At 36.7% G+C, this 27,525-nt stretch overlaps 1 protein-coding gene across 1 annotated transcript in view; it reads left to right on the top strand.

The window, feature by feature from the left end:
* Positions 1-27,525, top strand: part of gfra4b (GDNF family receptor alpha 4b) — a 64,624-nt gene that overhangs the window by 26,782 nt on the left and 10,317 nt on the right. The window contains exons 2-4 of the mRNA XM_016237282.1: positions 17,905-18,180; positions 21,108-21,188; positions 24,859-25,204. Of these exons, the coding sequence (XP_016092768.1) occupies positions 17,905-18,180; positions 21,108-21,188; positions 24,859-25,204 (703 nt within the window). The remainder of the gene's footprint in view (positions 1-17,904; positions 18,181-21,107; positions 21,189-24,858; positions 25,205-27,525) is intronic.

Genomic DNA, 27,525 nt, shown 5'->3' with positions numbered 1-27,525 from the left:
TCGGTATTTTCAGCAAGTGAAAATGTATCTCGAGTTGATAATTAAACGCATAAAAAATAGCTCTGATAAGAGCTTGCACGCCGTCCCACGGCTCACTGAAATGTGTTGAAGTTGCCACTGAATGCAGTTATCTTGATTCTGATGGCTGTTGGCTCTTTCACATGCAGCGCGTCGTGATACAGCCTGAGAGATGCGTGTAATTGAAGCCCTGTGCGATCTCAGGGGAGCTGTGTGATGGATAACACGCTCTCAAACATCTCCATGCCCTCTACTGGATGACCTTACTGACGCTGCCATTGGTTCATCATATTCTCTGGTTTACGCTCTATTTATAGCTGTAATTTGTTTCAATCTAGTTCCTTTACAATTGGTTGTCACCGAGAGCAAACTCATAAGATTCTGTTATAGATCAGAGAAATAAATATGTATGTATCAGCAGTGTTGGCCTGAGGAGGAACAGATACGAGTCAAACAGTACATCTTGGACCAGTGTTTGCTATTGTTTCCTTTAGCCAAGATAGTTCAGCTAAAGGTCAGAAGTAATGGGGTAAACAGGGCTCAGGATGTGATAAAATCCCACCAAAATGAATGAATAATGAATACATTAAAAAATGAATAAATAAATCAAATAAAAATGGGGAAGCCAAAAAAAAAAAGCCTTGCGATGATTTTATTTATTAGTATTTTTATTGTTGTGTAGCATCTAATATTGTAATAATATTTAATAATATTAATAATAAAATAATAATATTTGATAAATAATGGCCTTTAAGAATTTAACATTATTTACAGTGTTTTCTTGTGCTTAGAGAACAAAATGCCTTCAAAAAGGTATGAAATACCCTTTAAAATAAATTCCAGGGCGTAAATATTGATTAATAAACAAAATTAAAGTAATATTTAGAATGAAAGGTCATTGTTTACTAACCTTCATGCTATATCAAACCCGTATGCTGTTATTTTTCTGCCATGGACCATGAAAATATCAGCTCTTACAATACAGTTTATAAGGCTTTGAAGCTCCAAAATGGACAAACAACATAAAAAACAACAACAACATAAAAGTAGCATAAAAAGACTCTAAGAGTATCTGAAGATTATGTGAGGCACAGACCAAAATACAGTTCAGCACTAATTCAATGACAATCTTGTTCAGCAAGAGCTGCTTAAATATTTTTCAGAAATAACTGTTTCCCACAGAAAAATAACAGCTTGCTTATTTGTTTATTAATTTATTTATATTTAAATTGCATATTTATACATTTTATTTTTTGGGGATGAACCAGCCTTTAATTTCTGCCACTAGTCCAGGTGTAGATCAACACATTATGCAGCCTCTAATAAACAACCATAATACTATTAACTGCAAGACAGTTTTCTGCATCTGACTTGCAGTCATTCTGGATGTTTTACGCAGCCTGCCGAACAGAGCGTAGGTTGACAAAGATCAATTTGTGACAGACCTCTAAGAGTCTCATTAGAAAGAGCTCTCATCTTTCTTTCTGATGGAACACTTTGCCATGCACACGGACCTGCCGTCTTCTGCTGCAGTCGCCTTCGGTGACAGAGAGCTTGTGATGATGTCTGCTCGGAAGTGCTGTCATCCTGCTTCACATTCCCAGCGCTTTCTCTGAGCTCTGCACGAGATGAGTCAAGGGTTAATCGTAGAAAAACGGACATGCATCAGGGGTCATATGATTAAACACTGAACTCATCACCACAGTGTAAACAGACTGCAATAATTAGACAGCTGGAATTTTTGAATAATCAGACAGCAAGAAATCAGCATGTAAACACCATTTTCCATGACCTGAATAATTTCGAGTTTGGAAAAAATAATCTAATTAAAATTCTTGGTGCAGATCTCATTCGTATGCGGTCATCCTGATGCTCTGTTCTCAAAGAAAGGGGAAACCCAATGAAAGGACTGCTGTATTTCATCCACAATTCATTTATTGCATTTATAATTTTTCATTGATTCAGTATTGTATGAATGAATGTAAAATGTTTTTCATAGATCGTAGCTTGTGAATGATGGAAAATGAAAGGGAATTTCAACCTCTGAACTGCTCCTATAACAGTCAATCTGAAGGGCCCTTCTGAATAAGCTGTTAAGCACAAAGCATACTTTGTCTTTGTACATGTACGGTGTATTTTGTTTGTTTGTTTGTTTGTTTGTTTTAATCAGTATGGTACACAATAATCACATTAAAGTCTATGTGATAAACAAGGTCATAAAGGTCAAATGTCAAAAGTAATCCACAAGTAGGCAGACTACATTACCTAATAAGTGTTATCCATAGTAATTTGTAATTAGTTATGGACTACAATTTGTAAGTAGTCTATACAGCACTGTGCATACAGTACACACATACCTTTTTGCTGACAAAATGTGTGTTATTTGCACTGTACGCGGACCCTCATGTACACATAAAAACTGAAGTATACATTGGGCTTTACACACACTTTTGTCTGAAAAGCATCTACGAATAGCTATGACTAAACATACAACACCTGTGTTGGGTGGTCAAATATGTAATTTTTTTTAAATGAATACAGATGTGGACAGAAAGACAATTTAAATGCAAAACAGACTGATACCATCATATGGTGCAACCAATTATATATTCAATAAATCTTTCCCTAAGGAAAAAAATACTCATTTAGCATAATGCATCATGTTTAATTTGAGGTGTTTGCTGAGGCAAGCGTCACTATTTGGATAGCTGATAATTAGGCTTTGGAATTTGAACAAATGCCTAATGTAACTCTTCCTGCAGTGCTTGTTATACAGACGTGAATAAACAGACTCGTTGAGGTGAGATGTTCTGTTTCTTTTCTAGGTATCGCTATAGCAATGCTCCGACAACCACCCGAAACACCCCAACAACTGTAACGCTATAGTAACGCTCCGACAACCACCCGAAACACCGTAACAACCATATCACTATGGCAATGCTCTGACAACCCCTGAAACACCCTAACAACTGTATCGCTATAGCAATGCTCAGACAACCACCCTAACAACTGTATCGCTGTAGAAACGCTCTGACAACCACCAGAAACACCCTAACAACTGTATCGCTTTAGCAACTCTGCGACAACCACCTGAAACACACTAACCGTATTGCTATAGCAACGCTTCAACAACCACCCAAAACACACTAACAACCGTATCGCTATGGTACCGCTCCGACAACCCCTGAAACACCCTAAAAACCGTATCGCCATAGCAACGATTCAACAACCACCCAAAACATACTAACAACTGTATCGCTATAGCAACTCTCTGACAACCACCAGAAACACCTTAACAACCGTATTGCTATAGCAACGCTTCAACAACCACCCAAAACACACTAACAACCGTATCGCTATGGTACCGCTCCGACAACCCCTGAAACACCCTAAAAACCGTATCGCCATAGCAACGATTCAACAACCACCCAAAACATACTAACAACTGTATCGCTATAGCAACTCTCTGACAACCACCAGAAACACCTTAACAACCGTATTGCTATAGCAACGCTTCAACAACCACCCAAAACACACTAACAACCGTATCGCTATGGTACCGCTCCGACAACCCCTGAAACACCCTAAAAACCGTATCGCCATAGCAACGATTCAACAACCACCCAAAACATACTAACAACTGTATCGCTATAGCAACTCTCTGACAACCACCAGAAACACCTTAACAACCGTATTGCTATAGCAACGCTTCAACAACCACCCAAAACACACTAACAACCGTATCGCTATGGTACCGCTCCGACAACCCCTGAAACACCCTAAAAACCGTATCGCCATAGCAACGATTCAACAACCACCCAAAACATACTAACAACTGTATCGCTATAGCAACTCTCTGACAACCACCAGAAACACCCTAACAACTGTATCGCTATAGCAACGCTCCGACAACCCCTGAAACACCCTAACAACTGTATCGCTGTAGAAACGCTCCGACAACCACCCGAAACAACCTAACAACTGTATCGCTATAGCAACGCTCCGACAACCACCAGAAACACCCTAACAACTGTATCGCTATAGCAACGCTTCAACAACCACCCAAAACACACTAACAACCGTATCGCTATGGTACCGCTCCGACAACCCCTGAAACACCCTAACAACTGTATAGCTGTAGAAACGCTCCGACAACCACCCGAAACAACCTAACAACTGTATCACTATAGCAACGCTCCGACAACCACCAGAAACACCCTAACAACTGTATCGCTATAGCAACGCTCCGACAACCACCCGAAACACCCTAACAACCATATTACTATGGCAATGCTCCGACAACCAGCCGAAACACCATAACAACTGTATAGCTATAGCAACGCTCCGACAACCACCTGGAACAAAAGTGTATCGCTGTAACAACGCTCTGACAACCACCAGAAACACCTTAACAACCGTATCGCTATAGCAACGCTTCAACAACAACCCAAACCACACTAACAACTGTATCGCTTTAGCAACTCTGCGACAACCACCTGAAACACACTAACCGTATTGCTATAGCAACGCTTCAACAACCACCCAAAACACACTAACCGTATTGCTATATCAACGCTTCAACAACCACCCAAAACACACTAAAAACCATATCCCTATTGCAACGTTCCAACAACCACCCAAAACACCTTAACAACCGTATCGCTATAGCAACGCTTCAACAACAACCCAAACCACACTAACAACTGTATGGCTTTAGCAACTCTGCGACAACCACCTGAAACACACTAACCGTATTGCTATATCAACGCTTCAACAACCACCCAAAACACACTAAAAACCGTATCCCTATAGCAACGTTCCAACAACCACCCAAAACACCTTAACAACCGTATCGCTATAGCAGTTCTCTGACAACCACCCGAAACACCTTAACAACCGTATCGCTATAGCAACGCTTCAACAACCACCCAAAACACCTTAACAACCGTATCGCTATAGCAGTTCTCTGACAACCACCCGAAACACCTTAACAACCGTATCGCTATAGCAACGCTTCAACAACCACCCAAAACACACTAACAACTGTATCGCTATAGCAGTTCTCTGACAACCGTCCGAAACACCCTAACAACCATATCGCTATAGCAACGCTCTGACAACCTCCCAAAACACCCTAGCAAACATATAGCTATAACATATTCTCTTCAGAAAATGTTAAATTGTATTTATTTATTGCAATGTTTTTGTTTGTGTATTTTAAACAAGGTCAAGCAATTAGATTATGTATAAACAAAGCTATTGTGACAGTGTTTAACAGTTTAACATGGACACTTGTACGTTGTACACTTCAAAAACCGTTTAACATTTACATTTTTGGCTATTTAGTCCATAATAATGACCAACCTCTAACCTGTTCACGAGCGGAGTGCGGGTTACTTATGAGTATATTTGCATGATAAAGAAGCCGAGTCCTGAGCTCCATTCTTACCCTGAGAATCAGTCATTAGAGGAGGACTGACGCTGGCCTTGTTTTTAATGATATTAGTCTCTCAACCACACAATGGCCGGAAAAAATGAGATGAGTCATGCTCTTGCTCCGCGCTCAGTGAAGGACAATATGCAGATAAGTTAATTGCTACCATTATGAAGCAACAGGTTCTGTGGCTGCTGTAATGTCATCGCGCCCTGTCTTAAGATAAAAGCCTTTTGTTGTGGGGGGTGTTGAGGCTTGACAAGCCATCGGTGCATATGAGAATCTGCCGACACCTGATTTTTAACTAGACATTTTTTTTAATTAATGCTTGTTTTATAACTCGGCAGAATGGCTGAAATTAAACAGTCGCTCACTCACTATGCAATCTCTTCTGAATACAAATAGAAGCGCCCCCGCATTTGCACTCTCTTGTGTTTTATATATCCTGCGGGTATGAGAGGCTTTTTGTCAGTCGGTACAGATAGTGTACAGGTGGCAATTACACCAGAACGGATAAGTACGAAATCTGCATGTGTAACAAGAGTTTATTCTATTATGCATTCAAATTTTCACAATTCATTTTAGCTCCCAAACTTCTCAGGCTTTGGGTTTGAGGAGGATTTATCTCTATTCAAGCCACAAGGCATGCTGGAAGTGCAGACGGCAATGTTTCATTAATGCAGCCTGCTATAGCATGGCCCCGCATTACCAGAGCAGCCTCCCGATACAGACCAAACCATCGAGTTTTGCCCTTTCTCATCCCATTGTCTTTCCGGCAACAAGGATAAATGCTCACTGTCAGAATCCAACCTCCCAGTTTGGCTAAATGACTGCAATGTTGCATTTCACCTTCTGAGGTAGTCAATTGTGTGTAACTAATTGCCATTTTTGTTTGTTCCTCCTGTTTTTGGCTTCTCTGCGGTCAGTAAATAAGAAAGTGTTGTTTTGAAGTGCGATCGGTTGTGTGCGCCTGTTGTCCTGAGACTTTGGCAAGCAGCCCGGAGCTCTGTTGGTGTGTTTGTTTGAAGTGAACTCTTAGTCCTGCGAGTGAACCTATCGACAACCTTTAAATAACTCCAGGCATGGCCAATTACAAGCTTTATTTCAACGGATTATATCTGCTTTTTGATAGTCATCCTCCATGCAGCTGACGCATTTAGGGTTCATCTGAACTGTGACACAAAACAAGTTGGCTTTGATAGACTGTAGTGTTAACTTTCTATAGAGCGCTACAGTGCGGTTCCAGATGCAAAAATCACATTCATTTTCTTCATGGAGATATGAATTTTTAATGTCAGCATATGCTTGTACCTTTAAAGATGAATTTACCATGACCTCTGAGATTATTAGGTGATAGTATGTGCTTCAAACCCACAAATCAGTGATTTTTACCACTAAAAATACAAATAAATCACATTTAATAGCCAAAGTTGAACATCCTACACAAAAACTATTTATTTATATGGTTATATATATATACATACACATTTTAACATTCACTTTTTTATATGCACATTGTTTATTTTGATCCAACAATGATGCATTAAATTGAAAAAAGTGACAATAGATATTTATAATGTTACAACAAATTATATTTTAAATGAATGCTATTTTTTATTTTTTGATACATTGATTATGTATCAAATGTACCACACAAAATATTAAGCAACAAACACTGAAAATAGTAAAAAATGTTTCACCTTTGCCATCACATGAATACATTTTGTAATAATATTTCACAATATTACTGTTTTTACTGTATTTTTGATCAAATAAATGCAGCCTGCATGGGTGAGCATTAAGGCACTTCTTTCAAAAACATAAAAAACTGATCTTAAACTTTTAAATGGTGATATATATTGTTGTGTATACTATTTTCTTGCTATATTTAAATGAATATTATATTACTTTATATTATGGACAATAAGTCAGTAACACAGACAGTACCTTTTAATTCAGTGACGTAAATCGCAACACTTTCTGGGATTAGTAGTTCTCCAATTTTTACTTTAAAACAAAAAGTGTGTAATGTGATCCCTCTCAACGCTGGTTGATTTGGTTTGAGGAATTTTCTGAAACATCTTCCGGAACCCAAGTGCAGTCGCTGTTGATGTCTGTCTCTAGTCAGCACATGTAGACATTCATAAACATGCAGTGACAAGACCTCAATCAGGTGCACAGAAGCTGATCTGATCTCAAAGCTGCGATCAGGTATGTGAGGAAATGGGAACATGTAAATGTTTGTGCAGCAGGTGATTTCATGTTTCTGTTGGGAACCGCATGCTTCTGTGCCTTTGTGTGAGATTACGAGAGCGACGTGCCTCTTGTGATGTCTGCAGATAAATCACCAGCCTGTGTTTTGTTGCTGGAAGTGAGCCGTGAGGAATAGGCATCTACTACTAACAAAATACATGATTAAAGGAAGGCCACCGTGTTCAATGCATCAGACAGGCTGATTAGCATTGACTTTCCAGAGCCATCAACATTATATTATACCGGCATTTACAAGATTCAAGGTCTATTTTGTGCGGACTGTTAGAAGACACTAGGTGGCCTTAATGTAATTTTTTCCCATTCCGCTTGTGGCTGATGCATTTTATCCCATTTTTGGTGATAAAATGCTACTGGCTTTTCTACATTGTTCATTGTGTGTTTATAGGAAACTCCTGAACAGAGGAGCTGAATGTGATAGAATCAGCCTTTATATGCAGCGTTAGGAGCATACGCTTGACTTGTGAATAATATTGCATCCTTATTTATGGGTTTTCACAGATTATTCTCTTGCACATTTTTTATAAATGAGGAAAGTGACTTTTTTTGTGTCAAATTCAGCTGTCTATTAATCAGGAAGCGTGTCTTGATTATACCGTATGTAGGAATACTCTGCAAGTAAAACGGTTGGAGAAACACTTATTAACTATGAAACTTTTTCACTATGTTGAACAGCAGATAAAATATCTCTTATTTTCAGTACTAAAGCTGCATTGCACAGGAAGACGAGGACATATTTCCCCTGGAACTGACTTTTTGAAATTGCTTCTCTATCAAAACATTGTACAAGCAAATCTGTCTTTGCTCTGGGCTGTATCTCTGGTACACAAAAAAATATGCGTGATGCGTTGCATATAGATTGGAAGAGTTGTGATTCCTACAGTTTTTTAAACATCTTAAAATGTTTTGCTGTCTCAATTTTCTAAGAGCAATTTATTTTCCTTTGATGTCAGTAAGTGTTTTTTGTGCCCAGTTGAGTAATTGTGTCTGTGGCGTCTTGTATTTTCAGCATGTTAATGTTTAAAACCCTCAAACTTTTGATTGGCTGTTCTAAATTTAATATCATCTCTTTCAGTGCGTAATGAAATGTTTGTGAGAATCAAGTTCTACATGATTCTCCGCGTGTGACGTAAAGGCCAGCGATGTGCAGCTAGGCTGTCATTAGTCAGCACCTCATATTTGAGCTGTGAATTCACCCTCATTCAAAATTCATGCTTTCTTTAAGTTTTAACGAACATTCATTGCGCCTCTGGCTGCCACGCGTATAAAATGTATTGTTTGCATGACACTAATAATTGGCGAACAGGTTAGTTAGTTCTCACCATCTCCAACTTATCTTTTTCATGGTCAGGGCTGTTTCTAACGATCTAAAGATATTAGACGGAAGATGGAACAGGAAACTTTATATATTAAAAAGTAAAATAGTGCAGATCCTGACAAAACCTTGAAAGCATTACAAAAGAGGACACACAAAGAAAAATAGCACTCGAGGTTAAAGGAATAGTTCACTCAAAAATGAAAATGTGCTGAGAATTCATCCAAGATGTAAATGAGTTTGTTTCTTCATCAGATTTAAAGAAATGTAGCATTACATCAGTGTCTCAGCAGTGGATGCTCTGCAGTGAATGGGTGCCGTCAGAATGAGAGTCCAAACAGCTGATCAAAACATCACAATAATCCACAGCACTCCAGTCCATCAGTTAACATCTGGAGAAGCCAAAAGCTGCATGATTGTAAGAAACAAATCCATCATTTTTAACATCAAAACTATTGATTCCAGCTGAAATACAAATCATCCATAATATTGCTTTCTCCAGTGAAAAAGCCATCTTGTCCAAATTAGGAGTGAACAGCTCTAAACACATACTGTATGTCAGTGGAAATTGATGTGAGAGACAAGAGGAGACAGACTTTCTCATCGGAGGAAGCGTTATTATGGATTATGGACTCATATTTTAGTCAGAAGCAACAGTTTGACGTTAAATGCATCTTAATGATGGATTTGTCTTTTACAAACACGCAGCTTTTGTCTTCTCCAGATGTTAACTGATGGACTGGAGTGCTGTGGATTATTGTGATGTTTTTATCAGCTGTTTGGACTCTCCAAGTGATGCAATGCTACATTTCTCCAAATCTGATGAAGAAACAAACTCATCTTGGATGGCTTGAGGATGAATACAGTTTTACAAATTTTCATTTTTGGGTGAACTACATACACCTTTAAAGAAACCTTTCAGTGACAAAATGTCAACGACAAAATAAACTGGTTAAAGTAAGATGAAAGAACATATGACCAAAAATGTAACCAAAGTGTTTAAAACATTCGTGCACAGTTCAGCTGACTGATAAAGTTTACCCTCTTTAATTTAATGTTATTAAACTGAACTGAAATTTGCTAAAATATCCACAAAATAAAACAACAACGAAATGTGTGGTTTATCTGTCAATCAGATGTGTGTGAAGGTTGTGTTCATATTACTATATATATATATATATACATAAGTTATATAAAAAAAATCACCTTAGTCATATAAAATAGTTCTCTCTGTTTGATGGTAATTAAAATGACATTCACATTTGTAGAACAACATCATTTTCTTTCCTCACAGAGAGCATTTGTGAAGGTATAAAACGGCTCTGTTGGTGTCATCCTAACAGAGTCCATTAACTTTCATTTCCACTCTCATCCATTCTAAAGTGGGTCGTTAGTTTGGTGCATCTGGGTAACTGATCGGCTAATCTGTCTTTGATTTATGTGCAAGGAGAAGTGAGGACTTAGCACAGGGCTCTGAAGGAATTGATTACTGACATGGTTAATTGGCTAAACCCACTGGTACACTGAGACAGGCTTATTGGAAATGTCAAATCAAGCACTTCATTTGCATTCATGATGTATGGTGTCTATTCTGGCTTCTGCCAATGCAGCATTAGTGGACACTCTTTGCGATGGAGAGAGGCTGGGGTTTCAGGCTGCTGTTGGAGTCGCGCGACTGACCATTTGTCTTTTCACTACTGCAGCTCTGAAAGTTTATGAACACTTGATCACAGTGTTGGCTCTTTGCACGCTCACTTAAAATATCAAATATTTGGATAGATGAAGGAGAAGTATGTGATTACTCACCATTATGTGCCCTGGCATATTAATTAACATCAATTACTAAGTGATTCAGTTTATTCAAACTAATAATCAGACCTCATAATATGCTAAACAACAACCGTTAATATTTGAATGTGTTTTTTTCTTTCTGAATAGCATTATTAATGTATTATGGAATTGTATTATTTTACAAAACTTTGTTGTGAATATATGTATTTACACATTGGCATTAACAAACAGTCACTAAATAGACTGATGTAAGTATCGCAAATCTATACATAACATACATTAGGATAACTTTGAATTGCACCAGGCTGAAGTGATATTTTGATGACATGGACTGAATCAATCACGTGCTTATTTGTGGTTTTCAGGATCCAACACGTGCCAACTTATTTTTGCATGCTCTATTTAAAAAAAAGAATACAATAGAAAACAATAGAAACCTGCATATAGCTTGTTTGTCCACAGTTGTAAAGCAGCAAGGTAGTTTTAAAAGCACTACTTTTTAGAACAAATATACAGTAAAACTTTAGTTTGGGGACCGATTGCTCACTATTAACTAGTGCTTATTAGCATGCATATTACTAGCATATTGGCGTTATTATAAAGCACATATTAATATCTTATTCTGCATGACTATATTTTAGATTCTTAATCCACCCCATAGCTAAATTTGACAACTACCTTATTAACTATTAATACGATGCATATTAGGAGATTATTGAGTCAACAGTCATAGTTAATAGTTAGTTAACAGTGAGAATTGGACCTTAAAATAAAGTGTGACCAAAATGGGTTACTTGAAATAAATTTAACTGAAATTAAATAAAATATAAAAACTAGACTTATGTGTCAACTTGTTGCTAAGAAAGCATTTCTTATTTTCATTTAGTTTAACTGAATCTACTAAAATAACTAAAACTAGATGAAATAAACTGAAATGAAATAAAAAGTAATAAACATCTAAACATATACGACTGATCAAGTGTAATAGTTTTATAGTTTAATAGTAACACAATTACAAAAACTAAATAAAAATAAAATGTAATAATACAAATTATAATAGTATCGATAGAAAAATCATTGTAATAGTTGGCAACTCTGAATTGCGCAAATGACTCGCGATTCACAAACCGCTGATAAATCACAAGCAATGTTTTTGTCTTTTTATCTTGTCCGTTACAAAGAACTGACTCATAAGAGTCAACTTTTATCGTGAATTTGATATTTGGTGGCTCATGCAGTTATTTTTTGTGACCAAAATGGGTTACTTGAAATAAAATTAACTGAAATTAAATAAAATATAAAAACTAGACTTATGTGTCAACTTGTTGCTAAGAAAGCATTTCTTATTTTCATTTAGTTTAACTGAATCTACTAAAATAACTAAAACTAGATGAAATAAACTGAAATGAAATAAAAAGTAATAAACATCTAAACATATACGACTGATCAAGTGTAATAGTTTTATAGTTTAATAGTAACACAATTACAAAAACTATAAAATGTAACTAAAAATAAAATGTAATAATACAAATTATAATAGTATCGATAGAAAAATCATTGTAATAGTTGGCAACTCTGAATTGGGCAAATGACTCGCGATTCACAAACCGCTGATAAATCACAAGCAATGTTTTTGTCTTTTTATCTTGTCCGTTACAAAGAACTGACTCATAAGAGTCAACTTTTATCGTGAATTTGATATTTGGTGGCTCATGCAGTTATTTTTTTTTTTTCAGAGAAACTTCACAAACTTCGTAGACTGGGCCCTGATTTGCACAGATATTCTTTAAAGAAGTCATTCGAATAAGTGAAAACAATGACTCTTATAGTCTTTGTTTGACTCTTGCAGTTATTTTTTTTTTTTCAGAGAAACTTCACCAACTTCATAGACTGGGCCCTGATTTGCACAGATATTCTTTAAAGAAGTCATTCGAATAAGTGAAAACAGTGACTCTTATAGTCTTTGTTTGACTCGGATATGTTTGTGCTAACTCTAAAATCAGACTTGTCGGTTTGGATCAGATATTGATCAATAAGCCCATGCTGGTTTGGGACAATAATCTTTAGGTGGACACAGACTGTAGAATTGCACCATTCATCTTTACAATCACAGACCCACTTAGGGGTCTCTCAGACAACAGCTTGTCATTTGTTGATCAATAGAACTCCTGCTGTGCTATTTTGCTTCTCACTTTTCACAACGGACAGGGCACCAGCCGCTTGAAATAGACTGTGTGTTCGCTAGTGTGTGTGTGTGTGTGTGTACAAAATATAGAAGCAAAAGCTATAATATTCTGGTTGAAAGTCCATTAGCTTTGATGTGCCGTGGATGACAATTATGAACTAAAAGAAAAGTGACTAGTAGAGCTTTTGATTGGCTGAATTATATGTATCCACTGTTAACCTTAGAGCAAGTTTATGTTTTATAGTTACATACAGCGCTGGTTGGTAATACCGTATTGACCCGAATATAAGACAATGTTTTTTTCTTGGAAATACATCTGAAAAACCGCAGTCGTCTTATATTCGGGGTCTAGACTTTGACATGCCAATAATACACCCACAACACTAGGTGGCGCAAAATATGCATAAAACGAGTGTGCCATGAAATACGTAATGTAATGCGTGTTGTAAAGATGGCGAGTAAAAACAAAAGAATAAGAAAAGCTTACAGCTGCATGAGTCGTGACTGTCACGTTAGCCTGATGGGACCAAACTCCCTTTGTGATTTTAAAACGTAAGACAGTACCCAGATTTGAAGACTACAGTAAGATTTAACTTCTACTGTTAATAAGATTTTGGTAGGCTACTATTAGATGGATAGCCTAAATGTCCGAATTCAGATGGGCTACCTGTTTTTAAAATTTTTTTTATGGTATATCAAAAAGTGTATATTTTTTTTTATGTGATTGTTGGTACATTTGACCAGTTTTTACCATACTTTCAAAACAAAAATTAAAATAGGAAAAATATGCAATATGATAATAATTGAAGACAAAATGTGTTTTACTGAGAAAAAACAAGATTTGTTTTTTAAAAAGCCTTTTTCCAAAAGGTACATTTGGAAAAAGGGGGGTCGTCTTATAATCAGGGTCGTTTTATATTCGGGCCAATACGGTAGATTACATGTAATCTGGATTATGTAATCAGATTCCAAAAATTAAGTACTTGTGATTAGATTACATTATATTAGATTTTAGAATAGTCATATAATCAGTCTGCAGTTAATTTTTTATTGGTTAAATTATTACATACTTTTTAACACAATAGCAATAAATTATTTATTAATTTCTCTTTGTATTTTTATATCAATATCATACAAGATTATTAAAGTCAATGTGATAAACTATTTGGGTCAAAAGTAATCCAAAAGTGCGCTGATTAAAAAAAAAAAAAGGTACAAAAGCTGTCACTGCAGGGGAAGTATCCTTTCAAAAGTTACTAATATGTAAACTTTAAGAACAAAAATATGTACATTTAAGGTACTAAAATGTACCTTTTAGGGGTAAATAAGGTACAAAGATGTACCTTTTGAAAGGAGACCATCCCAGTGACAGCTTTTGTACCTTTTTTTTTTCCTGAAAGCGCAGGGCAGCTTTACATGTCGATCACGAGCTGTTGATAACTTCACATTTAGTATGTGTTTTTATAGTTTCATATTCACAAATAAATGAATTAAAAACATTTCTTATGTTATATGCCAATAAATCAATTGATCACATATTATAAAAGCTTCCAAATTAAAGAGATAGTTCACCCAAAAATGAAAAAGCTGTCATCATTTACTCACCCTCCACTTGATTCAGACCTGAGTTTCTTGAAATTACGAGTTTCTTTAGTCTGTTAAACACAAAAGATGATATTTTGAAGAATACTGGTAACCAAAGTGTTGATGGTAGCCATTGACTTCCATAGTATTTTTCCCCCATACTATGGAAGTCAATGGCTACCGTCAACTCCAGCATTATTTAGTATATTTTCTTTTGTGTTTAACAGAAGAAAAAAACTCATACAGGTTAAATAATTGAAGTAATTTTCATTGTTGGGTGAAAATAAATGTATGTTGAAATGTCTGTGATGTGTAAAAATTCTTTATGGAATTTATAATTATTGGGAACATATGTGTTAAGTTATACTGTTTTTTAAATTTTACTTTTACTTTAACTTTACTTTTTGTTTTTTTACTTAAAATTTTACTTTTTAATTTAACTTTATTAAATATTTAGCACAGTGGACAATTCTTTCTTGTTTAAGGGAACATGCATTGTTAAGTTTCATTAATTGTTACTATTTTTTTTATTTGAATGAATATGTGTCTTGTTTATATTCTTATTTTTTCCCCTTAATTTTGCTATGTTAAACATTCTAAATTGACAGTTAAAATCACATTTAAATCCAAAAATGTGTTTATATTGTTGCTTGATTTTTAACAGCTGCTTGCAGAGCTACTTTGATTTGAATGTGTAAATATAAATGAATATTAAAAAGATAGTTTTTTCTTTTAACCAGAATACGGTCTTACTCAGGTTATGGTATTAACGTCACTTATATACAAAATCAGAATATGACCAAATATGTCACATTACAAAATACAAGTTTCTGTTGTTATTTTAACAGCTAACTCTAATGAGCTAAAATGCAGATTTTACAGATGCGTCATTTGAAGTCTAAGAGCCGTAAACAATTATATATATAGCCTTGTATAAATGTATAAACATGATCTTTAAGAGTGTCAGATTTTGCGTAATGAGGAAAAAATCTGAATGTCACATTACAAAATACAAGTTTCTGTTGTTATTTTAACAGCTAACTCTAATGAGCTAAAATGCAGATTTTACAGATGCGTCATTTGAAGTCTAAGAGCCGTAAACAATTATATATATAGCCTTGTATAAATATAGATACTAAACATGATCTTTAAGAGTGTCAGATTTTGCGTAATGAGGAAAAAATCTGACATTCATCACGGCGTGCCGTTCCAGTCATTAGAGCAGAATTATCATCACACATTACAGAAGCCAGTCTCGAGGGCCAGTTGTTCAGGGCTTAACAAACAAGCTTTTTACCTCACTCCCATATGAATTAGCTCAAACCCGTCTCTCTCACGGCCACGGTTTCCAGTCCTTAACGTAACTCTTGAATAAACAAAGAAAAGGAATAAATTACACATGCATCAGGAACTAAAGTTAAGAAAGCAGCGTCCCTCATTAATATGCGTCCTAGTCTGGTGGAAGGGAGAGGCTTGTTTAATTGAAATAATGAATTGTCTCGCTGTGTTTGCTTTGATCAGACGGTGGCTGGGCTGGTTTTTTAATCAGACTATTCCCTCCCTAATCCAGCTCAGGCACTAATGTTGAACAATGCTCCAATAAGATATAGAAAGTCTCATTTTGCCCGCTGTCATGTTGATTTATTCTCATGTCTGTAGTCATGATACATCGCCTTCCCTGCCTCCTCAAAACTGTCTGCATGTGGTTGCATCTGTCAGAGAGCCTTTGAGTTTTTCGGGTACAAAATATCAGCCCACAGGTTCTGCTATTCCCGACTGAGGCTGAAAAACATCAGGCTATCACCGACAAGCACACCGACGGATCAAAAGCCACGTCAGAGTCATGCAATGATGTGTTTCAACAGTGAGCTGTTCATTTGCGTTTGAGTCCAAAAATGTGCTTGTGATTTTACCTCTTATTTGACGTCGTCATTAGTTCAAAACACTAGCACATGCATAAATCTGTTAGATGTTGAAATAATGTTTTTTCCTCCTTTTGTTTGAATTTCATTCAGAGCCCTCTTCTCATGCAATTTAATCAGTGGATTAACAGATGGTGTTGCAACCTGTAGAATATTTTATGTATGTATCTGTCTGTATGTCATTTCAGGAAACGACTCTGAGTGTCATCTTGTATTTTATGTAAATGCATTCATTCTCATGACTCTCTAGACAATGCCAAGTTACATCTCCAGGATTAGAAGGTTGTCATGTTACTGACCTCAAATTATAAAGTCATTTAAATTAGCCAGTTAATGTATAATATATAAAATAAAAGCAAATGCTTATGCAATATATGACGCCTGTGACTGGCCTACAAATTTGAATCATATTACAGTTCAAAAGATATTGAATATTTATTATCATCATCATCACAAGCTTGTCAGATGTTTTCCCAACTTTGCTGCAATACAAATAATTTTTTCATCAAATACATCCTGAAATGTGCGTTGCATTTAATCCTTGTGCTGTGCTGAAAAGCCTAGCCTTTTGCAAATCTTCCATTAAATATTGGATTCAATCTTTGTCAACTTGTTTTCTTTCAATTAGCAGAGGTTTTGTATTTCTATTTGGTGCCAATTAGTCATAGGCCTGAGCTTATGTAGGCTACTTCAGATTTTTTTAATAAAAAAAATTTGAAAAATCATTTTTGAGAATAAATCTTGGGGGTAACGCATTACAAGTAATGCGAGTTACGTAATCAGATTACTTTTTTTCAAGTAACTAGTAAAGTTACACATTCCTTTTTAATTTATATGAACATTCAATTTTCAAACAAGTAAAGCCAGTAACTTTGTTTTTTGTTTTAACTTTGACCGGGGACACCACAAGTGTACTGTAACAAGGTGTGAAAAAAATTTTTTGTGAAAATCCTCTCCGGGTCAAAATGACTATGATACAACATGAGGGTTAAAAACTACATATCAATATACAGAATGCAGGTTAATGCAATTTATGAAGAGTGTACGTTGTAAAAACAACACAGAGAGTATGGTAACAGACAAGACCCGGATCAGCAGGCTGTAGTTAGTGAAAGTGAATAATTACATTTGAACGGCAGATGGGATGTGATTGTATCTGATGAAGTGCAGGTGTTTGAGGCTAGCCTGTGAAACCTGATGGTTATTTGATGGAAATGGAGACGTTTGTGTCTGGTGGCCACGGTTTCTGATGCTGACAAGATGGATATTGCCGTGTTGGTTGTTTGCTTTCTAAATGATATCAATAAAATACACCTCTAGTAAACCTCATCTGGCAAAGCTTTGATGGTGAATTTGATTTAAATCTCTTCTTTATTGCCTTTAGCTTTACAGGTATTGCTTTCTGCGGGCAGAGACTGTCTCATAGCGGGAGACACCTGTTCCAGTGATGAGACCTGCAGCCCGCGTCTCCGGACCCTGCGCCAGTGCGTCGCCGGGAACGGCAGCATGAAACTCGGCCCTGGAGCCCGCAGTCAGTGCGCAAACGCCGTCTCCGCCCTGCTGTCCAGCCCTCTGCACGGCTGCCAGTGCAGACGAGGCATGAAGAGAGAGAAAAACTGTCTCAGCATATACTGGAGTCTCCACCAGTCTGGCATGCATGGCGAGTAACATGATAGTATTTTACTTTTTTTTCTAAATACTAAGATATACACAGAAATACTTTATATTTATAGAGAGAGAATATATTTTTAATGCTCACAAGCCTGCATTTATTTGATCAAAAATACAGTAAAACCAGTAATATTGTGAAATGTTATTACAATTTAAAGGAACTGTTTTCTGTGTGAATATCTGTTAAAATGTAATTTAATTCTGTGATGCGCAGCTGTATTTTCAGCATCGTTACTCCAGTCTTCAGTGTCACATGCTCTTCAGAATTCATTCTAATATGCTGATTTGCTGCTCAAGAAACATTTCTGATTATTATCAATGTTAAAAACAGGATTAGGATTAGGATTCTGTGATGAATAGAAAGTTCAAAAGAACAGCATTTATTTAAAATAGCAATCTGTTGTAATCATAAAAAACTTTACTGCCACTTTTGATCAATTTAATGATTCCGTGCTGAGTAAAAGTATGAATTTCTTTAAAAAATATATATATATATATAATGATTCCAATAATTATGATCATGATCACAGTGTTTTCACTGACATTTTGAAATCTCTAGTGTTCACAAAGCTCACTTTTATTGAAACCCATCTAACCTTTTATTGAAGCGAAGCTGTAAAAACATGTAATTCAGACATTCCCCTTCCATTGACATCACAAGCATGAACATATTAACATATGACATATGACTGCCTATAAACACTTATAGGGCATTCAGTAACTTGACCTGCCCTCATGAAGTGTGAGCTGCAGTCTTATGCAGCTGTTATCCAGACCAAACGGCTCGTACACATGTAGAGTTCTTAAAGGTGTCGACGACAGGATGGAAACACGTTTTAAAAATGTAACACTGTGTCCTGGCCAGGCGCGACGCAGTAAAGCGTTAAATGTTAAAATCTCTGTCAAAGTTGATGTCCTAACCAACCGCAGCAGGACATTTTGCCGGTTTCTTGCCACGTCTGGCTCGCAGTGAAATCTCACTGGTCTGTAGATGGAAAAATATAAGCCCATTTCATACTTTTAAGAGCCCTTTATGAAAAATATATTAAATTGACATGTTGCTTACAGAAAGTTTGAGTTGCGTCAGAATACATGGCTATGTTTGAATGGCTGTCAAAGCAGTGGTTTATTGGTATAATGAGGGCAGTGCATAATCAAATTCCAAAAATATAAGTACTTGTAATTAGATTATATTACATTTTAAAATACTCATAATCAGACTAGGGGAGAGCGGGGCACAAAGTAACACTTGTTGACTTTCTCAGTTTGTGTAAATCCACATGGGGTTCAGAGTATATATTTTTTATCCACAGTAATTTCACACTTGTCTAGTACAAATATGTCGCTTTGTTTCATAATTACAGTGTATACATTTTTCTTTATTTACCCACAAAAATTGGAAGTGAAGTGTGACAACATGCCCCATAGGTGGAACACATTGTAACAGCTGAGGGGCACATTGTAACATGACCACATGACAGCTTAAAATGTTATCTGATCGCATGAAAAAAATATACAAGACAAACTAAAATATTTTGTCAATAAAATAAAATAATTATTTATTTCAAATAAAAATAATGGCGTTTTTTAAGAACGAAAAATAATCTGATTTTGGAGTTTGACAATGAACACATTGCAACCATGCTTGGGACGGCCCACAATGCTTTACATGTCTTGAAACAATAATTTCTTAACATTAAACATTGACTGTCAGTCTTTATTCACCTGTTTAATGTGTTAAAGTAAATAGTCTGAATTACATCCCTAATGTCATAGGATAGCACGGCAGGGCACATTGTAACGCAGTGTTACAACATACCCCATCTGCGCAACTGGAATTTAAAACCGGTTACCGTCTTCTGATAGTTAGCGAAGCATTAAAAATAATCTAAACTGATAAATAACAGATTGGAGATTAAAATAATAGCAGATTTGTCTCATTTGAAATGAGCGATAAAAACTGAGATGAAAAATTTACTTAAGCCAGAAATATAATTTTACTATGGTAAAATAAATGTTTAGCGATATCTTCAAAACACTTTTGAATTTTGGTGCACTTTTTTTCTCTATATAATGTTGATATGGTAACTAGTATATGCTGTAAATTTGGTTATGCTAGCATGTGAGGAAATATTTAAACTACGTGTGTTACAACTTACCCGGCGTTACTTTGTGCCCCGCGCTCCCCTACAGTTACTTTTATTGATTACTACATGATGTTATATTACAATTACATTATACTACAAACACAATAAAATGAACAAATTCACATTATTTCTAATTTACATGTAATGCAGGGTTTCCGATTTTTTGTCAATACATTTACTTAAAAATAAATTATTTTAAAAATAAAATATTTCATCTTTATTTTAGTAAGCGTTTATTTTAATGAATACAATTTTACATTCTCATGATTTAATTGAATTCAAATTTAGAATTAGATAAGAGAAAGAAAAACAAACCACGTTTTTTCATGAAATGTAATGATTAATGCACTTCCTGTTATTAATAACAACAAATAGAATATATTTCCTTTCTCTTTATATTTTTTTATATCAGTATTGTACTATTTAAATCAATGTGAAGAAAGGTAGGTCAAAAGTCATCTAAAAGTAGTAGTGTAATGTAATGGATTACGTTACTAACTACAATTTTTGTCGTGTAATCTGGAATCAGTAACAGACTACAATTTGTATGTATTTACTATGTTCACATTTCATAGTTTCACATTTACTGTGGACAGACAACCAATCATCTCACCTGGAAAGGACATCGTAAAAAATTAATTATGTCTGTTTTTGTGAAAAACACCTTCACTAAAAGTATCGCGGGACTCCATGGGGCCCCTTAAAATATATTGCTCCGTATAACACATTTCATATATGATTTAATTGCTCAGGTTGTTTGTTCTTGCAGGGCTTAACCTGGTAGAGAACTATCCATATGAAGCGATCGAGAAAGGCTATGACTTTGTCCGTCTGGCCTCCATCACTGCAGGTAAGATGATCCGTTTCATACTATATGGCGACCTACAATCTTTCAAAATAAGGATAAATGCACATTACAAAGATTTAACAAATGCTTTTTATCTTGTAAGAAGTCGTTGAGACAAGTGAAGGAAGAATAAGTCTTATTTTTCCACAAACAGGGACTCTAGTACAATAATCTTCACTTCAAATGTGTATTAGCAGTGTAAACGTGTCTCCGCTGTGGGAGAGTCTCTGTCGTTGTGTGTTAGTGTTGCTCTGAAACTTGTTTTCACCGTCATCTCCTTTAGTTCTACCCTTGTTTTTGTTCAGCTGCCCCATGGAAATCAGTCAGAGATGCTCAGTTTGTTTGTTGAAGCTTTGTGTCTGGACTGGATTTTTCACCAGCTCTGTAAGAATCAACAAAGCTGTTAGGTGAATGATGTGGACAGACGTTCTTGGCTCTGCTGTAATTATCAATCGCAATGAAATAGAGAAAGAGCGATTTAGAGAGTCTGAGTGAGCTGCTTATTTTCATTTTCCTCAGGTTTTACTGACCTTAGCCTTAGTTATTTACTGTGGTTTTGCATTACCGTCACGATGCAGGCTATTCAGTTTGATGTCGTCGATCGGAATGCTAAAATGATTTCTTGGAAAGACGTTTCAACAGCATTCCGTTTAATTTGTTCCGTCTCATTTTCATTCCTGACTTACTTTCACATCATGATGCATTTCCTTTGGTCGTAACGATTTGTGACTCAAACTAGTCTGCTCATGTGAGTTATCTGAACCTCGGGTCACATTGCTCCTTACCTTTCAACAACACGTGCAAAGGTGACCGAATGCATTCATCCCACAGAACATCCAATAATCCCCAAAATAATGTTTCCAATTACAACCAAAGCGGATGTTTTAAAGTCATGTAAAAAACAAGAAAAAAAGATTTTGAGAATCGAAATCATACTTTCTAGATTTTTCTGTCTTTAAATATTAGATTTATTATAATATATTATAATACATTACATATTAGATACATATTAGATGATTAATATTAGACATATTGGCTTAGCAAATAACTGAAAATGAGTTTAGATTGAAATACTTCAATTACTAAAACTAAAATAAGTTAAAAGTAAATACAAAAATTAAAACAAAAATGTCAAAATCAAATAAAAAATGACTACTACTAAAGCCAAGTTATTATTATTATTATAAAAACTGAAAATATAAAAATAAAAGCTAATTAAAATGTTTAATAAACACCATAATAATAATATATAAATGATACTAAAATAACACTGGCCTAATATCATAGGCACATCTTTAAAAGTCACATAGAGCATTTTATTCTCTAGTTCTTTAACGATCCATGTTTTGGTGCTTCACAAAACCCCAAAATCAAAACACTCCTCAGAAGAACCTATAACGTAACATGAAGAACTTTTACATCTCCAAAGAGCCATTTAGCAACACAAGAACCTGGTTCAGCCAAAACCGGTCTTCATAAGAAGAACATAAGGAGCCGCAAAAAACCATTGAAGTCTGATGTTTTGATGTTTGTCCTGCTCAAATCTGTTTAGTTGTTTGAAGTCTGAACAGCAAAAAAGCATCGCAGAGATTGGCCGTCGGCCCATATTCTTCACTTCTCATTTAAATGGGTTGTTTCTCACCTTTTTGATGCTTTCACCATTTGCTCCTCTCGATCGTCAGTCCTTGTGAATTGAAAACAGCGCTCATCTCTGTGCCGCCGTATGGTGATGAACTTAAATTTGCTGTCAAAATGTCACGATGGACATGAGTGTGAGAAAATGTGCAGCTCCCCATCCTTTTGGTATGTGTTGTGCTTTACTGTTAATTCACTCACCCTAAGTCCATCCTAGATGTAGGTGATGTTTTTTCTTCAGTAGAACAGTAAACACGATTTTCAGCTGAAACCGTGATACTTGATGATTCGTAAAATGCAAGTCAGCAGCTGAATAAAAAAAGCATATAAATGAACACAATTAATACCCGTGGCTCCTGACGATATATTGAGGTCTTATGAAGTGAAACAACAGGTCTGTGCAAGAAACTGGACATCTGAACATATCTAAAATTACATTTTTAACAGAAATGAAAACGAGGCTATGAGGGATCGAAGTGTGTGTGTTCAGTAGATTGTACTGTTGATTAACAACATATGTGACCCTGCAGCACAAAAGCAGTGTTAAGTATTCAGCTTTCAGATGATGTATAAATCTCAGTTTCGAAAAATTGACCCTTATGACTGGTTTTGTGGTGCAGGGTCACATATCACTTGTTGATGAAACATCTTTCTGGGAAAAAATGTCAATAGTTCCGGTCCTTCATTCTGACTGGTTGAGCCGCGTTCAAAGCTGTTGTAAATTACTCTACAAACATACACCTTTGTTTACTTTGTGTGTTGCTTGGCATCCACTTTGTTGCTACCACAACTGATTCTAAGGAACTACATTGTTTGGTGGAAGAATACTGTTTTTATTAATATCATTACAATTTTTTTGCTCTGTTTTATTCTGTGAAACCTAACTACGTATATGGAATAACCGTTTTATAAAAGCAATAAACCCCGTGAAGCCGTGGTTTACAGTGAATTTATAACAGCTTTGCATCGTGCCTAACAATGCCCCTTAGCTGTTATAAATTCACTGCAAACCACGGCTTCTTGGGGCTTATTGCTTTAATTTGACATCATGCAATCAAGCATGCTTCTTTAACATTCTTAGGTCAGGTGTTTATAACTTGTAAGTGGTACTGTACTACACAGATATATCTGTGTACTGTGAAATAAACAGCATAGCAAAATCTTTAACGAGAGGCGCTTTATACTGTCACACCGCACAGTCCTAATACCTAATACTTTCTTTGTCAAGACTGGAAGTCCATCCCTCACAGCCCCGTTTTCATCCACGTAACATGGTGTTCAATATGGCGTCTAACCTAAAAACATACACCTTTGTTTACTTTGTGTGTTGCTTGGCATCCACTTTGTTGCTACCACAACTGATTCTAAGGAACTACATTGTTTGGTGGAAGAATACTGTTTTTATTAATATCATTACAATTTTTTTGCTCTGTTTTATTCTGTGAAACCTAACTACGTATATGGAATAACCGTTTTATAAAAGCAATAAACCCCGTGAAGCCGTGGTTTACAGTGAATTTATAACAGCTTTGCATCGTGCCTAACAATGCCCCTTAGCTGTTATAAATTCACTGCAAACCACGGCTTCTTGGGGCTTATTGCTTTAATTTGACATCATGCAATCAAGCATGCTTCTTTAACATTCTTAGGTCAGGTGTTTATAACTTTTAAGTGGTACTGTACTACACAGATATATCTGTGTACTGTGAAATAAACAGCATAGCAAAATCTTTAACGAGAGGCGCTTTATACTGTCACACCGCACAGTCCTAATACAGGTACTTTCTTTGTCAAGACTGGAAGTCCATCCCTCACAGCCCCATTTTCATCCACGTAACATGGTGTTCAATATGGCGTCTAACCTAAGGTCTAATGGCTGTACGAAAACTGCATTACAAGGTTGTAGATGTTGTCATTGCAAGTTTAGTTCATCCAATGAGGCTGAGACTAACTGGATATCGACTGCACTCTCTGACCAAACAGGGCAGATTTGATCACTTCAGTCAGTCTTAAAGATTGTGATTTGAATTCTCCACAGATTCTGAGCTCGGTATGACAACAGTGAACCGCTGCCTGGACGCAGCCAAAGCTTGCAACGTCGACGATGTGTGCCAGAAACTGCGCACCGAGTACGTGTCAACATGCATCAAGCCCTCCACCAAGTCGGGTCTGTGTAACCGATCGAGGTGCAACAAGGCCTTGCGGCGGTTCTTCGACCGCGTGCCTCCGGAGTACACCCACGAGCTGCTGTTCTGCCCTTGCAGCGACATGGCCTGTTCAGAGAGACGGCGACAGACCATCGTGCCCAGCTGCTCCTATGAGGGAGAAGATAAACCCAGCTGCCTTTCCCAGATGAGGATCTGTAAGGCCGACTATGTTTGCAGGTCAGTTTCAGAGCCATCTCGTGGGCGGTGGGATTAAACAACTCACCTTGCATTCACTCTTTTCTCTGGTTAAAGAAAGCCTTGACTTTTCTATAGCTGTCTGGAGAAAAGAGAGCATGCACGTATTGCTGCCGATAAGAAAAGAGCTTTTCTTCACATTCCTCGTAATCCATGTCTGTATAAATGGGCATTGGACAGACAAATTAAAGCTGTGAGACCCTGAAATGTTTGACTGGTCCAGATAAAACCTCACGATTGTGCATTAAATATTGAGCAGTGCAGGTTAGATCAAGTCAAATTCTGTCCTCACATGATGACAACTAATATTCTGTATCCTCAGACAGTCACATGCATTGCTCATTCAGTCTATGGCTATAAATAACCAAGAAAAAGCCATCTGTTGATGATTAATTGGTATTAGAGATGGGAGCTAATCAGTTCTGCTATGAAAAATAATATTTGCTTGCAAGGTAGCATTTTTGACTTCCAGTGGGTGATTAACGGACTCAGATGCCTAGAATGACATCAAGAAAAACAGCACGCTATGATTATGATGATGACTATATATCAAAGACGTTGTCAGGATGTTGGCATTTAAATCAGACATGGTCTATTCGGGTAGCGTCACAGACAATAGGGAAAACAGTGCTAACTGCATTATGGACTATGATTTAACAATCAAAATATAAAGGGACTCTAAAAGTGAGTATAAATGTTTTCTTTATTGTTAATATTAAGTCTTTCCCTGCCAGCCACTGCCAGCATTTTTCAGAATTTTCACAAAGCTTTCATAATGTGTTGTATAAATATCTGAACATGCAAAATACAAAAAAACAAACAAAAACAAGCTTCATGCATTATTTTATCAACATTTGAATGTGAGTAAGTTTCATAAAAAGCAACAAAAAGCTGAGAAAATGTTGTTTTTGTCAAAAACGGTCTGGATGGATCAACATTTCATTCAGTGACGCTACAAAATAAATATACACAGTACACATGCATACATTATGTAAACAAAAACTTTCATTTTGGATGCGATTAATCACGATTAATCGTTTGACAGTATTAGTTATTCCCTTTCAGTCGGTCACTCTCGACGTCACGTCGGAGGACCGACGAATTGGGATCTCGCTTAGAGGGACCAATCTACTTCGAGTGTAAACTAAACGAGCCAATGCACATTGGCATGCGATTATTGCATCCAGCTGCTGCTGATCACAGCGTGAGTATAAGTAGGCAGCAGATGCAGCGCATATTCAGGTTTTCGCTGAGGAGCCGAGCCGGTGACCCGGCCGCTCAGCGGTGGTACAGGAGCTGTGGCGACGGGACGTGACGTCTCCTTTCCCTCCTTCAGGGAACGAGGGTTACATACGTAACCGAGACGTTCCCTTTCAGTCGGTCACTCTCGACGTCATGTCGGAGGACCGACGAATTGGGATCCTACCAAAAGGCCACAGCTACCGCCTCTTCCAGTGTCTTGTGGAAGCCACCTGCGCCCCTACTTTTTGGCGTAGGCCAGAGCCTGCACAAGAGGACCAGCTACTGCTACTATGGCACTACCCACTGAGTAAGACTGGATAACACTGGGGAAACGCACCCGTTCTACTTGGAACAGGGACGTTACGGAAGCTCGAACCTTCCCGAAGGAGGTTCCGGAAGCAATACACATATGGACATCCCTTAGGTGCATATGGAAGAATGGAGGCGATTGAACCCTCTTGGAATGGCAGAAGTCTGCCGGGGAAACACGGGCTCAAGGCTATACCGTGGACTTTACACATATGGGTTCCTCTTCAGGGAACGAGGGTTACATGCGTAACCGAGACGTTTTATATATGCATCTGTATGCGGTCACTTGTTTCTGATTCTTCTTCACCGTGTTTTGATCCAGACATTCGGTACTCGTTTAGAAGAAGCACAATAGCACCTCCTACCATATAACAGTAAAAAAAAACTGAAAACCGGAAAGTTCCGTCAATGGCGGGTTAAGAGTTAATATTAAAAGACGTTTAGTTTACATGTGTATGTGAAACAATTTTGGTACTGTGTTGGGTTGCCACTTGATGTCCAATGTAATCTTAAACATACTGTGAAGCAAAACCAGATTTAGGGGCCCCAGAGAACACACTGACCACGTCTGTCTAAAATCACGAAACACAGCACAAAAAAATTATGTGGCACTGAACGCCTCCTCTGCCATCAAATAAAACTGTTTTAACTTGACACAGTGTCTTAAAAATGTGGTGCTCATCATGTGCGAGAAGCTTCAAAAGACACGAGTGCATCGGTCATACATGTCTGTCTAGTGCGTTTACATAGAA

Source organism: Sinocyclocheilus grahami, unplaced genomic scaffold, assembly GCF_001515645.1.
Source record: "Sinocyclocheilus grahami isolate Dianchi unplaced genomic scaffold, SAMN03320097.WGS_v1.1 scaffold510.1, whole genome shotgun sequence".
NCBI classification, from domain to species: domain Eukaryota; kingdom Metazoa; phylum Chordata; class Actinopteri; order Cypriniformes; family Cyprinidae; genus Sinocyclocheilus; species Sinocyclocheilus grahami.
Note: the sequence above shows the minus strand (reverse complement) of the source record. Positions and strands in the feature narration are given on the sequence as shown.